General features: G+C 40.1%; 1 protein-coding gene across 1 annotated transcript in view; it reads right to left on the bottom strand.

The window, feature by feature from the left end:
- Window positions 1-11,382, bottom strand: part of LOC148848244 (alanine-tRNA ligase) — a 37,067-nt gene extending 25,685 nt beyond the window's left edge. Inside the window, exons 1-4 of the mRNA XM_088949284.1 lie at window positions 10,910-11,382; window positions 10,682-10,748; window positions 10,486-10,563; window positions 9,553-9,605 (exon numbers count right to left, since the gene is read on the bottom strand). Of these exons, the coding sequence (XP_088805410.1) occupies window positions 9,553-9,605; window positions 10,486-10,563; window positions 10,682-10,748; window positions 10,910-11,113 (402 nt within the window). The 5' untranslated portion in view covers window positions 11,114-11,382. The remainder of the gene's footprint in view (window positions 1-9,552; window positions 9,606-10,485; window positions 10,564-10,681; window positions 10,749-10,909) is intronic.
- Between the last annotated feature and the right edge of the window lie 1,329 nt (window positions 11,383-12,711).

Below are 12,711 nucleotides of genomic sequence, written 5' to 3'. Positions count from 1 at the left end.
TTCCATAGGTAACTTATCATATGCTGTACACAATGTTGTAATTTTTTTGTGTGCTCTATGATACATAAAATCATATAGTGTACATATAACAGGATGTTGTTCATACTTTTTTTATCAGCAACACAAAGTCAGAATTTTATTAATAATGAGAAACAACAGAGTACAAAAAGAAGTTGAAATAAAAAAGGAACTAAGCAAGCCCTTTACAGAATTAACCCCCAACTGAAACTACAAATATGCCCAAATGGCCAAAACATCTGTTTCTCTGAACCCCCTGCTTAGCAAGACTGTCTCCCAAGCTGTTAGCTGATCTTCTGACCCATCTAACTTGAACATTCATGTCTTTTGCAAGCAATTTAAAACACCGGAACTCATTTTTCAATTGCCAAGTCACTCCTATTCCTTTTTCAACTGTCTCACTACAATATTAGAGTCACCCTCAATTAACAGCCTATTAACTCCCATTTCCTTGGCTTTCTCAATCCCACAGAGTGCTGCTAGAAATTCTGCTCTGGCCAAATCACCCTGCTTAATTGGGCCTGAGAACAAGGCACAAATAGCACCATCCTCATCTCTAAGTACTCCTCCAATTCCTAAGGGGCCTGAGTTACCCATACTGCTGCCATCAAAATTCAGTTTCAACCAACCTTCCCCTGAGGGTGACCAAACCTCTAAGAATTTTGGTTTCCTAGAGGAATTTCTGCAATACCACCCCCCCAACTCCAGAAAAAGTCCACCTTGAAAGCTGTGAAGTTTCAAGGTCTTATCCCAATGAGCAACCCTAAAGGTAATGATCTTGTTTTCACTGTAGCTACAGTAGTCCGGACCAGTAAGGAGAAGAGGAAAGAGAAGAGAAGAAGAAAAAGATGAAAGAACTGTCAAACTTGATAGCTAAACCCTATCAGTCGACCTCTTAATAGTGATTAGGCTTCTAATTAAATGTACAAGGACTAAACTGCCCCTACTTAAGTATGGGACAGAGAACCTCTAATAAGACTGCCACATAAGCTCATAACTTAACCAAGGTGAGATGACTAATCTACCCTTATTCGGCTAACTCTAACACTCCCCCTCAAGCTGGAGAATATATATCATATAATCCCAGCTTGTTACATATATAGTTCACTCTCCCTGAGTTTAAGGCTTTTGTAAACAAATCTGCCCACTGATCACCTGAGCTTACATGTTCTGTGCTTATCTCTCTAGTAAGAACCTTCTCCCTCACAAAGTGGCAATCAATCTCTATGTGCTTTGTTCTCTCATGAAAAACAGGGTTTGATGAGATATGGAGCGCAGCTTGATTGTCACGGTACAACTTCATAGGTTTATCCATGTGGAACCCGATTTCTTGTAGGAGATTCCTCAACCACACTAATTCACATGCAGTGTGTGCCATGGCTCTGTACTCGGCTTCAGCACTGCTTTTAGCCACAACCGTCTGCTTTTTACTCTTCCACGTCACAAGATTTCCTCCAAGAAATGTGCAGTAACCTGTAGTAGATCTTCTATCAGACACAGAGCCCGCCCATTCTGCATCCGTGTACCCAACTACTTCAAGTTTTCCTCCTGGTTTATACAATAGCCCATGACCTGGAGCTCCCTTCAAATATCTTACAATTCTAAGAACTGCATCCCAGTGAGATATACGAGGGTTCTGCATAAATTGGCTCACCACACTGACTGCAAAGGAGATGTCTGGTCTCATGATAGTCAAATAGTTCAGCTTCCCCACTAGTCGTCTATACCTTCCAGGATCATCAAATATTCCCCCTGTATCACCACTCAACTTAACATTTGGTTCCATAGGAGTCTCAGCCGGTTTTGCACCTAACAGTCTTGTTTCGTCCAATAGATCGAGAACATATTTTCTTTGGCACAGGTTTACACCTTGTCTTGATCTAGCAACTTCTATACCCAAGAAATACTTCAATGTCCCAAGGTCTTTTGTTTGAAAATGATTTTGCAGAAAGACCTTGAGTTTGTCGATCCCAATTTGTCACTGCCAGTTATGACAATATCATCCACATAGACCACTAATAAAATCTTTCCAGCTTCTGAGTCATAATTGAACACTGAGTGATCAACTTGGCATTGTTTCATTCCAAAATTCTTCACTACTTCACTAAACTTCCCGAACCAAGCACGAGGCGATTGTTTCAACCCATACATTGCCTTTTTCAGTCTGCACACCTTACCAGCCTCCCCCTGAGCAACAAACCTAGGTGGTTGCTCCATATATACTTCCTCTATAAGGTCACCATGAAGAAAGGCATTTTTTATGTCAAGTTGAAATAAGGGCCAATCATACATAACTGCTAGGGAAATTAACACACGGACAGAGCTAATCTTAGCCACTGAAGAGAAGGTCTCCATATAGTCCACTCCATACAACTGTGAATACCCTTTAGCAACAAGTCTGGCTTTCAGACGCTCCACACTACCATCTGGCAAGTATTTAACAGTATACACCCATTTACAACCCACAACATGCTTATCAGGGGGAAGAGTAGTGAGCTCCCACGTGTGAGTATGTTGAAGAGCAGAGAGTTCCTCCTCCATTGCCTGCCTCCACCCAGGTGAACTAAGAGCCTCTTGGACATTGTTAAGTATGAAAATAGATGGCAATAGTGAAACAAACTGGCGATGTGAGGCGGAAAGGCAAGATACTGAAACAAAATTGGAAATGGGATGGAGAGTAGAACTACGTTTACCTTTCCGTAAGGCAATGGGTAGGTCAAGTCCTGAAGGTTCAGCAACAGGAGCAACGACAGGATCCACGGACAAGGTAGAAGATGGAGGAGGGGCCGGTGTCGTTCGACGTGTATACACTTGTCGAATTGGTGGTCGTTCAGTAAGGATCTGCACTGGATGAGATGACGAGTCAACTCCAACAGGAACACCCGGAACGGGATCGCTGACCGGAAGAGGAAGAGGAAGTAAAGGTGGAGACGAAGATGCTTCAGTTCCTGAGAAGAAGGGAACAGACTCAAAAAAGGTGACATCAGGATAGACACAGTACTTCCGAGTAATGGGATTGTAACACTTGTACCCTTTTTTAGTCCGAGAGTAGCCAAGAAAGACACACTTAATGGAGTGTGCATCCAACTTGTCTATTCCAGGACTCAAATTGTGAACAAAGCACACACAACCAAAGATGCGAGGTGTTAATGGAAAGGGAGACAAGGTGGGAAACAAGATAGAGAAGGGAGACCGACCATGAAGAATAAAGGAGGGTATCCGATTAATGAGGAAACACGCAGTAAGTACAGCATCACTCCAAAACCATTTAGGAACACTCATATGATGAAGAATAGACCGAGTTGTTTCAAGGAGATGACGGTTCTTCCGTTCAGCCACCCCATTTTGTTGAGGAGTGGATGCACAAGAAGTTTGATGAATGATGCCATGCTGTTCTAAATACTGTTGAAAGGAAGTTAGAAAATATTCACGACCATTATCTGAACGAAGAACTTTGATTGGAATACTAAATTGTGTACGTATTTCAGCATGGAATTTGTGAAAAATGGAAAATAATTCACTCCTTTCTTTCATTAAATAAATCAATGTCATTCTTGAACAATCATCAATAAAAGTGACAAAATACTTGTAACCATTATAAGACTATTTTGATCGGGCCCCAAACATCTGAATGAACCAAAGCAAAAGGACTCAACATACGACTTTCAACTCTAGGACTGAAGGAAACATGACAATGTTTCCCAAACTGACACGACTCACACTGTAACACTGACAAATGACTCAAAGACGGAACTAGTATCTTGAGTGCCTTGAGAGAAGGATGTCCCAGTCGACAATGCCACTGTAGAGGAGTGAGTGAAGTCTGAAGTGCAACTGACGATCCACCACCGTCAAGGTAATACAATCCACCAGCTTCATGCCCCCCACCAATCTTCTTCCCCGTCCTAAGATCCTGAAAAACACAAGAGGAAGGGAAAAAAGTAACAGAGCAGTTAAGAGTCTTGGTTAATTTACTAACAAACATAAGATTGAATGGAAACTTATGAACATATAGAACAGATGATAAAGAAAGAGAAGCCATGTCAACATTGCCAACACCACAGATGGGAGAGGAGGAACCATTGGCAAGGGTAACAGTTTGAGATGTGGAAGTTTCAGAGAGAGAAGAGAACACACCTGGAGTCTCGGTCATGTGATCAGAGGCTCTAGAGTCAATAATCCAATGAGAGGTTTTAGATGCCAAGCAAGCTATACCTGAGTGGGCAAGAGTAGCAATAGTGTGCTGTGAAGTGGACTGAAGGAACCGCTCATACTCATCACGCGGTACACTCACCATCTCCCTTCCGGAAACAGATGTAGATGTGGAAGGAGTTAGGTCTGCCTGTTGATTATCACTCACATCAACCCCACCAGCAATAGCATGATTGGCCCATTTAGAGGGAGGGCGGCCATGAAGATCATAACAGAAATTTACAGAATGTCCTTCCCTGCCACAGTGGGTACACTTCCTTGTAGAGCTACCTTCTTCTTTGCCACGGCCTCCCCTTGGGTCACGACCACCACCACGGCCAAATATGGAACCACCACGACCTCCTCGGGAGGCATGTCCTCCCCCTTTCGTACCACGTCCACCTCCTCTGGCTGTTACAAAAGCTGATCTATCAGACTATGTGGGATTCTCTATCTGTCCCAAAGAAATCCTGTGGAGCCAAGCAAACACTTCCTCAAGTGTAGGAAGGGTAGAGCCCCCAATATTTGGGCTCTAACTGGTTCATACTCTGATTTCAACCCCACTAAGAACCTTGTGACATCTAGTTGTTCCCTCTGTTGTTGCTGAACTTTAACATCTGGAGTGAGAGGATGATAGACATTGAGTTCATTTCTGAGGTTCTTCATACTGGCATAGTACTCTTCTAGGGTTTTATTTCTTTGTTGCAGACCAAAGTACTCCTGATAGAGTTGATATACCCTTGTAGTATTATCTTGCCCAGAATACAGCTTCTTGGCATGTTCCCATATGTCCTTAGTTGTATCTAAGAACATGAAGTTGGCACTTATTTTGGGTTCCATACTATTCCATAGCCATGTCATGATTTGAGCATCCTCCTGTTCCCAATCATCAAACCCTGGAGAGTTAGCCGGTGGTTTATCTTCTTTCACATGCTTCACATTTCTCTTTGCCTTGAGAAAAACTTCCACCAACTTGGCCCATGGAACATAGTTCTCACCATTCAGTTTAATTGAGGTCATCTGTACACCTAGATAGTCAGAGGAAACCACCACACTAGGTTTCTGATCACTACAGCCATCTCCCATTGCTCCCATGATACTCTTTCAATGCTGCCTCTAATCTGAATTCCCAATCACCAACTAAGTGCTACTGTCAAGAGTTTGATGTTCCAGATCCTACAGCAGTCCCTAAACACAATGATAGATACACACGCCTTTGTTCTTATCCACACCACTATTTGATTTCACAAAAAAAAACACAGACTACACCGACATTAACTCAGCACTTACTAACCACATGTAAGCTCATTTACAACTACTCGACAAAAACTCAACTAGCTGTCACACCAGTACTGCTGTCAAGAGTTCGTGCATTACAAGCACCACCACACAGCCATAGCTGTCACACACAATACAGACCTGTTTTAACGCTTTTAAGAGGGCACCACAAGACCAACAAAAAAAAAAAAAAAAACTCAACTAGTACCATTGCATTACACCTTGCACCATTCGGCCACCTACAGTAGCAGCCCTTACACCATTTGGTCACTGTAAACACAGCCTGTTCTTGGAATTTTTCCAAGAACCAAGGCAACAACCAACTTAGTTTTCTAGGTTCTGATCAGTCCTCTCAAGTTCTTGAAGATTTTCAACCCAGAAATACCAACAGCACACAGAGGAGAGATAACCAACCTTCGTTTGAGAGCTTCAGCCAACCATTCACTGCTGAAGTTGTTTTCTTAGGAAAGAAGGTTCTGTGCACCAGAAAAAAACTGTGATGTTTCAGGCCTGGGACGAATCACTTTTCTCCATTGACAGCCCAGAGAAGAAAAGGAGAGAACTGAAGCACGAACTGAAGTTGTCATGAACTGAAACAGGTCACGAACTGAAGTTGTCACGCTCTGATACCATGTTTTTCACTGTAGCTACTGTAGCTACAGTAGTCCGAACCAGTAAGGAGAAGAGGAAAGAGAAGAGAAGAAGAAGAAGATGAAAGAACTGTCGAACTTGATAGCTAAACCCTATCAGTCGACCTCTTAATAGTGATTAGGCTTCTAATTAAATGTACAAGGACTAAACTGCCCCTACTTAAGTATGGGACAGAGAACCTCTAATAAGACTGCCACATAAGCTCATAACTTAACCAAGGTGAGATGACTAATCTACCCTTATTCGGCTAACTCTAACAGGTCTCTATAACTGTCTCTTTACTTCTCTCCTTCTCCCCAAAGTTTCTTGTATTTCTTTCTTCCCACAGTCCAGACCACTGCTGCTCTTGTACATCTCCACAGGATCTTGCCCCTCCTTTTTTTCTCCTCAACACGGTAGGGCTAAACAACCTCTCCAAATTGGCAGGAGACCATCTGCAACCAAAAAAAGAAAAAAAGAAACCACCCCCAGATATAGCAAACAAAGGGACAGGAGATTAAGAGATGAAAGCAGTCTCATGGTTTCATCATTCAGCTTACAAAGAACACACTAGTTGGGAGACAAGAACCACTTAGGCCCTTTCCTCTGAAGCAAGTCACAAGTGTTAATACATCCATGGACAACTTCCCAGCAAAAAACACTCACCTTAGAAGGAATAGGAATACACCAAACCTCTTTAACAGGAAAGGAGGGGGAGGAGGAAGTAGAAATAAGAGACTAGAAGGAATTACTTGAGAAAGCCCCTACAGGGTTAAGGGACCAGATTTGTGCATCTCTCCCCTCCATATCAAAGAAAATGGAGCCCAGAATGTTCAACAGGTTGGATATAACAGGATTTCCAACTCTCTAAGGTTTCTAGTAAAGCCCAAATCTAACTCAGGCCGAAGGAAGAATGACGATGTTGAATGAAATCAGGCACAAACCTATCTTAAGGCTAGAAAGAGCAAAGAGGGAAGGGAAAGCATCTTTCAATGGAGATTCCCCAACCCAAACATCCTCTCGGAATCTTATCTGGGAGCCAAATCATATTTTACGAAGTTAAGAAAACAAGGGAGGATACTGTGTATAGCTTTCCAAGGTGCAAAAAGAGCATCTCTATATAGACAATCAGCATCCCATCCATTCCTTGATCGCCCATGAATACTAGTCACAATTTTATGCCACAACCTGTCACTTTCTAGAGGTAATCACCAAAGCCACTTACTCAAAAGAGCCAGATTTTTCAGACTCGCATTCCCAATACCCAAACCCCCTTCTTCCTTCCTTTTTTTGCCGCTAATTCCCATCTTAACAAGTGATCTTTCTTACCCCCTCCCAGTTCCCAAAGAAAATGCCTCATTAACTTCTCAATTCACTTCACCATTACTTGAGGCATCCTAAAGATTGACATAAAATAAACTAGAAGAAATAATTTATTTAATTGAAGTTATTCTTCCACCCAAAGAGATATAGTTCCTTTTCCAGCCAGTAAGCCTTTTCCTCAATCCCTTCCACCACTGGAGTCCAAAAACTAGACAATCTAGGGTTACCACCTAAAAGCAGCCCTAAATATCTTAGAGGCCACTCTCCACTCTCACAACCCAAAGTCTCTAGAACAACCCTAAGATCCCTTCAAATTCTTAATCCCCTCCCTATTCTCTTCATTGCAGAAGATTAAAATATCCTCTACAAACTAGATATAAGTCACCACAACCCTATCTCTCCCTAACGACCAGCCTCTGAACAACTGCAAACAACTGGTTCTTGAAATTAGTTTACTAAGGACCTCAGATGCCAACATGACGAAAAAGGGAGAGAGGGGATCACCATGTCTTAAACCTCTAAGCCCTTAAAAAAATCAATGACCAAACCATTGACAATTATTATAAAATGGCTAGTTTCCAAACAACCTTTAATCCACTTGCACCACAACTCCCAAAACCCACAAATCCTGCTTGATAAGAAATTCCCAATCCACTAGGTCATAAGCTTTCTCCAAATCCAATTTGGTTGCTACTCCCTTATTCCTTGATTTTTTTTGGGCCTCTACACATTCATTTTCAATTTAGATCTAGTCAACAATTTGTCTGTCCTGAATAAAGGCGCCTTGAGACTGGGAGATTAATGAAGGAAGCACCCTTTTGACCCTAAGGGATAACACTTTGGCAATCAATTTGTAAATGCTTGTTACTAAACTGATCGGCCTAAAGTCTCTCAAATTGCAAGCATAAGTCTTCTTCGTGACCAAGGTAATGAAAATTGAGTTCATCCCCAAACTGGTTTTGCCCCTTCTGTGAAACTCCCTGAACACTTTAATCAAATCACACGTGGTAATGTCCCAACAATCTTGATAAAAGGCGATTGTGAAACCATCAGGCCCTGGTGCCTTTGACCTATCCACAGAAAAAACTGTTGCCTTAATTTCTTCCTCCTCAAACCTTCTTTCCAAAAAGTCCACTTGGTTAGCTTCTAGCACATTCCAATTAAATCCTCCCACTGACCAACTGAGTGGCCTTCTATAAATTGATTTAAAGTGTTCCACAAAGGCCTTTGCTACCTCACCTTGACCTGTGGTTTCTACACCGCCACCACCACCGATAGAGAGGAAATAAAACCCTTTTGTCTTTTTACCATTAGAAATTGAATGAAAGAATCGAGCGTTATTGTTCCCCTCTTTAATCCACTTCTCTCTCGAATTTTCTTTCCAACTAATTTCCTCCCTAAGAAGAGTCACCTCTAGCCCTTTCTTACAACTCCACCTCAACTCCTTGTCTCCTATCCTAGAGAACCTTCCTCTTCCTATCAATTTCCTCAATTTTTGAAATTAAAACAGCCTTCCGCTCCTTCAATCTCCCGAACTCTAGTCTATTCCATTCTTTGAACTTCTACTTAATTGCTTGAATTCTTGATGCTATACTTTCTAGCTTGGATTATTTGTTAATTTGATTGGATTCCATGTGTTGTAGTACTCATTTGCATTGATTTACTATGCTATTGATGTGCCGCTTTGCTTATTTGTTTGTATTTTTGTTTGATGGAAATTCATAATTATATGTCTTGATGCTTTGCTGATGGTATTTATCATATTGTGTAATGGAATATTGAAATTTATGACTGAAAGTGATGAAAATTCATAACTTAAGTGATTGTTTCTCACTGTCATGATAATTTTATGTGTAAAATTCTTTATCATTGGCCTTCTTTCAGTTGCTTCCTAAAATACTTGCTCAAGCATGACAACCCCTGTGAAGGAAATATATGCAATAAATTCAACTTGAAATGATACACTAGCTTCCTGGTACTAAATCAAGTTTCTAACCATTGTATGAATGAGCATTTGATTGAACTCAAAAAATGAATATTGCAGACAAAATTTACTAATTTTGATGTGGAAAATGATTACACAGTATTGAAATTGATGTTCTTAACTCTTACCTCTTCACTCATGAAAAGGCGCAGGGTACCGTGGTATAAAAAAAGCCTTGGTCCTGCAAAGAGGAAATAACTGAGGTAACAAAAGATGATTTATAGAAGACAATATCAAACTATAACCTGTACATAATAAAGATCAAAGACACAAAGTACTGCTGAAACTGTTGATCAGTTTAGAAATCACATAGCTGCAAACCTTTCATAGGTATAGGAGGCAAATTTCAAAATTCAATAGAATCACAAATATGACATGGTAAAGAGATAGAGTTAAAGAATATACATGAAGTCGTGAACAGGAATAAAGTAAGAAGGTTGAATCTTGAAGAACCAAAGCAAGGAATATATAATTGGAATTGAGGACCAAATTCCATAGTTCCATCTAGATATACATGCTTATCAAAAGCAATAATCTGAGGTTTTGTTGATCAATTAGAGGAGGCATTGGTTGAGAGTGCAGCTAAAGACACCCTTCACCAAGAGAAGGTTGCTAGCCTAAACCTTCTTGCATAGTCCTTTAAAGGGCATGGGGGGATTGAAAAACTTTTACCCTTCCTTTTTTATCAAAAAAAAAGAATAAACATTATACAAGAACTGCTTTCTGATACAGCGGATGCAAGAGAAGCCCTGGACAATAGACACCCCAAACATGTGATGCAACGAGAGAAACAGGAAATCATAAACAATAGCTACTGTCCTAGAATGTCAGAACCCCGATACAACTAGGTCCCATATTCTCTGTGGGAATTTTCTTATTTTCAAAATAGGAAATCAAATTGGTCGGGATCATTAATATTTCAACCGGTAAGACCAATCTAATAAACGCAGAAAGTTTCTCCTACCATCAAGACCTAAATTCATCGAATCTTACAACACCAAAAGTAGCCTCTGAATAGAACGCCAGTAGACAATTCAAATGCTAATGACAATGAAACATACTTTTTAATGCCACGAGCCCCACTCCAGCTGCCACGCCACACGTAATCATAGGATGCAGAGCTGCAAGAGTTAAACCATCTGCACTAAAAGAAGATGAAATATTTTAATACACATGAAACAGAATTGGAATAAAGGAAACCCATAATATTGCCAATCCCAGCTTCACGAATAATGCGAATGAAAGAAAAAGACGGACCTTTTATCTTCCCAAAGAAAACATCTTCATAAGTATTGAACTCAGACTTGATATCTTGCAGATTGTCCTAAAACTCAATAGTTTGACAACGCCAATATAGTTAAGATTTGGATTAAATTGAAGATATTAAAAAAATGAACAATCGTAACACAGAGTTAGTAGTGACGAATAGTTCTAATGATAACAACAACAACAACAACAATAGCAATTGGGAATTGAGAAACGAACTAGGGTTTGGTGGAGATGAGCAGAGGAAGTGGAACGTATTTCAGATAGACGAGATCCAGCGACTTCTATGGTGGAATCGACTGTCTCTTGGATTGTTTTCTGGACAAGCTGAGCCTGCTGAACTGCGTACTCAATCCATGGCGTCTGTTGATTTTCCATTGGTGATAACTCAGGTTTCTCTTCTGAGTCTGCAACCGTCACCATTCTAGCGTTTACTTCAAGCTTCGGCCGGTCAGGGTTTATTTTGTCCCTATAATTAACCCTCTTCAGATCTTCCTAGTTTCTTTCTTGAAGGCGGAGAGGACTCTGGTCGTGAAAGCTGCAACGTTGCGGATGCATCAGTTTTCGCTCATGGATCACAGTTCACAGCATTAGCACTTGGATCTGCAACAAACACTCAAAACAATATATCGCTAGGCACAAACAGCTTTATGCCACCTGTTATCATGCAAGTGTTGTACCTTGGGACTAGCGGGGGAAATTTTAAAATGTCAATTGGAGATACAATTTTCTTATGATTAGGTTATATTTAAAAAAACAAATAAATATAACTATATTATTATGAATAATAAAATAAAATAAATATAACTATAAACAACCGATTATTTGATTGGGATCCAATCGTAGACTTCATTATATTGAAAATAATAATCAAAATAATACTAATTTATTTTTATACTAATAAATTAAACAACTAATATTATCTTATTTATTATTTGTCAAGTTTACTATTATAAACATGAAACATGATAAAAAAAATACAAGAAAGATAAAAAATTATATATTTCACTGGGAAATTTTCCAATAGGTACCCTACACTTTAGGTTGAGTGCCCATTTAGTACCCGATCTTTAAAATACGACAATCTAATAATCGAACTTTCATTTTGCGACGATTTAGTATCCGGTGTTAACCAGTTGTTAAGTGGTATGCAAAAAGACAAAAATGTCCTTCAAGTGCCATCTAATTATCTTTATCAACCATTCGATAAAGCCAAACCAAGAGTGTCGCCTATTCATCGTCTCGCCTCTCCTCACTCTTTCCTTCTCTCCACCCCTCTAATTTGCTAGTCTAAGAATGTTACTATGGATTCCTTGCTTGGTGGATTCGAGCTCCCTAAAAATAGAGGAGAAATAGGATTTCGGTGCAAAAGAGTTTGGGATTCATGGGTTCCATAGTTATATCATGATTGATTACTATTCTTTTGGGGGTTATGATTGTCCTCAGCTATGGACGGGAAGAAGCTACGGATGGGAAGAAGAAAGGTGGGTTTTGGTCCAAGTTCCTTTGTTCGATTGGTAAGAGAACCAAGGATGTGGTGATGATGCACTCCAGGACGATGAGGGAGAGGGCCTCCAGTGTTGTTTATTAGTTTAGTTGAGTTCATCCTGTATTTTCGTTTACATTTACAAAGATATAGAGAGAGAGAGAACAAAACACCTCTCTAATTTTCAATGTGTACCTTCTCGTGTGCTTCAACATAAAGAGCTTAACCAAGCTCGATATCTCCAATTATTTTCTAACTTGTAAAATTCCAATAAATCACCTCTCTAATTTGAGCCAATTTGACATACCTCATTACAAGTTAACAGTAATCTCAATGCATGGATCCATTCTATTCGAATTGTTTGGCTTAATGCATCTATACCATTTGGATTTGAGTGGAAATTTATTCCATGGAGAGCAAAGTGGTAATGCAGAAAACCTTGCAAAGAGTTTGATTCGCAAAATTCTCTTAGTGGGGAGATCCTTAAGGAGGTTTTCAAATAAACGATGCTAATGTAGTGGAATGTGTGAAATAC

The sequence above is a fragment of the Nelumbo lutea genome, chromosome 6 (assembly GCF_056320005.1).
Source record: "Nelumbo lutea isolate HS-2025 chromosome 6, American lotus-T2T, whole genome shotgun sequence".
NCBI lineage: Eukaryota > Viridiplantae > Streptophyta > Magnoliopsida > Proteales > Nelumbonaceae > Nelumbo > Nelumbo lutea.
The sequence above is the reverse complement of the archived record's forward strand: the minus strand, read 5'-3'. Positions and strand labels throughout refer to the sequence as shown.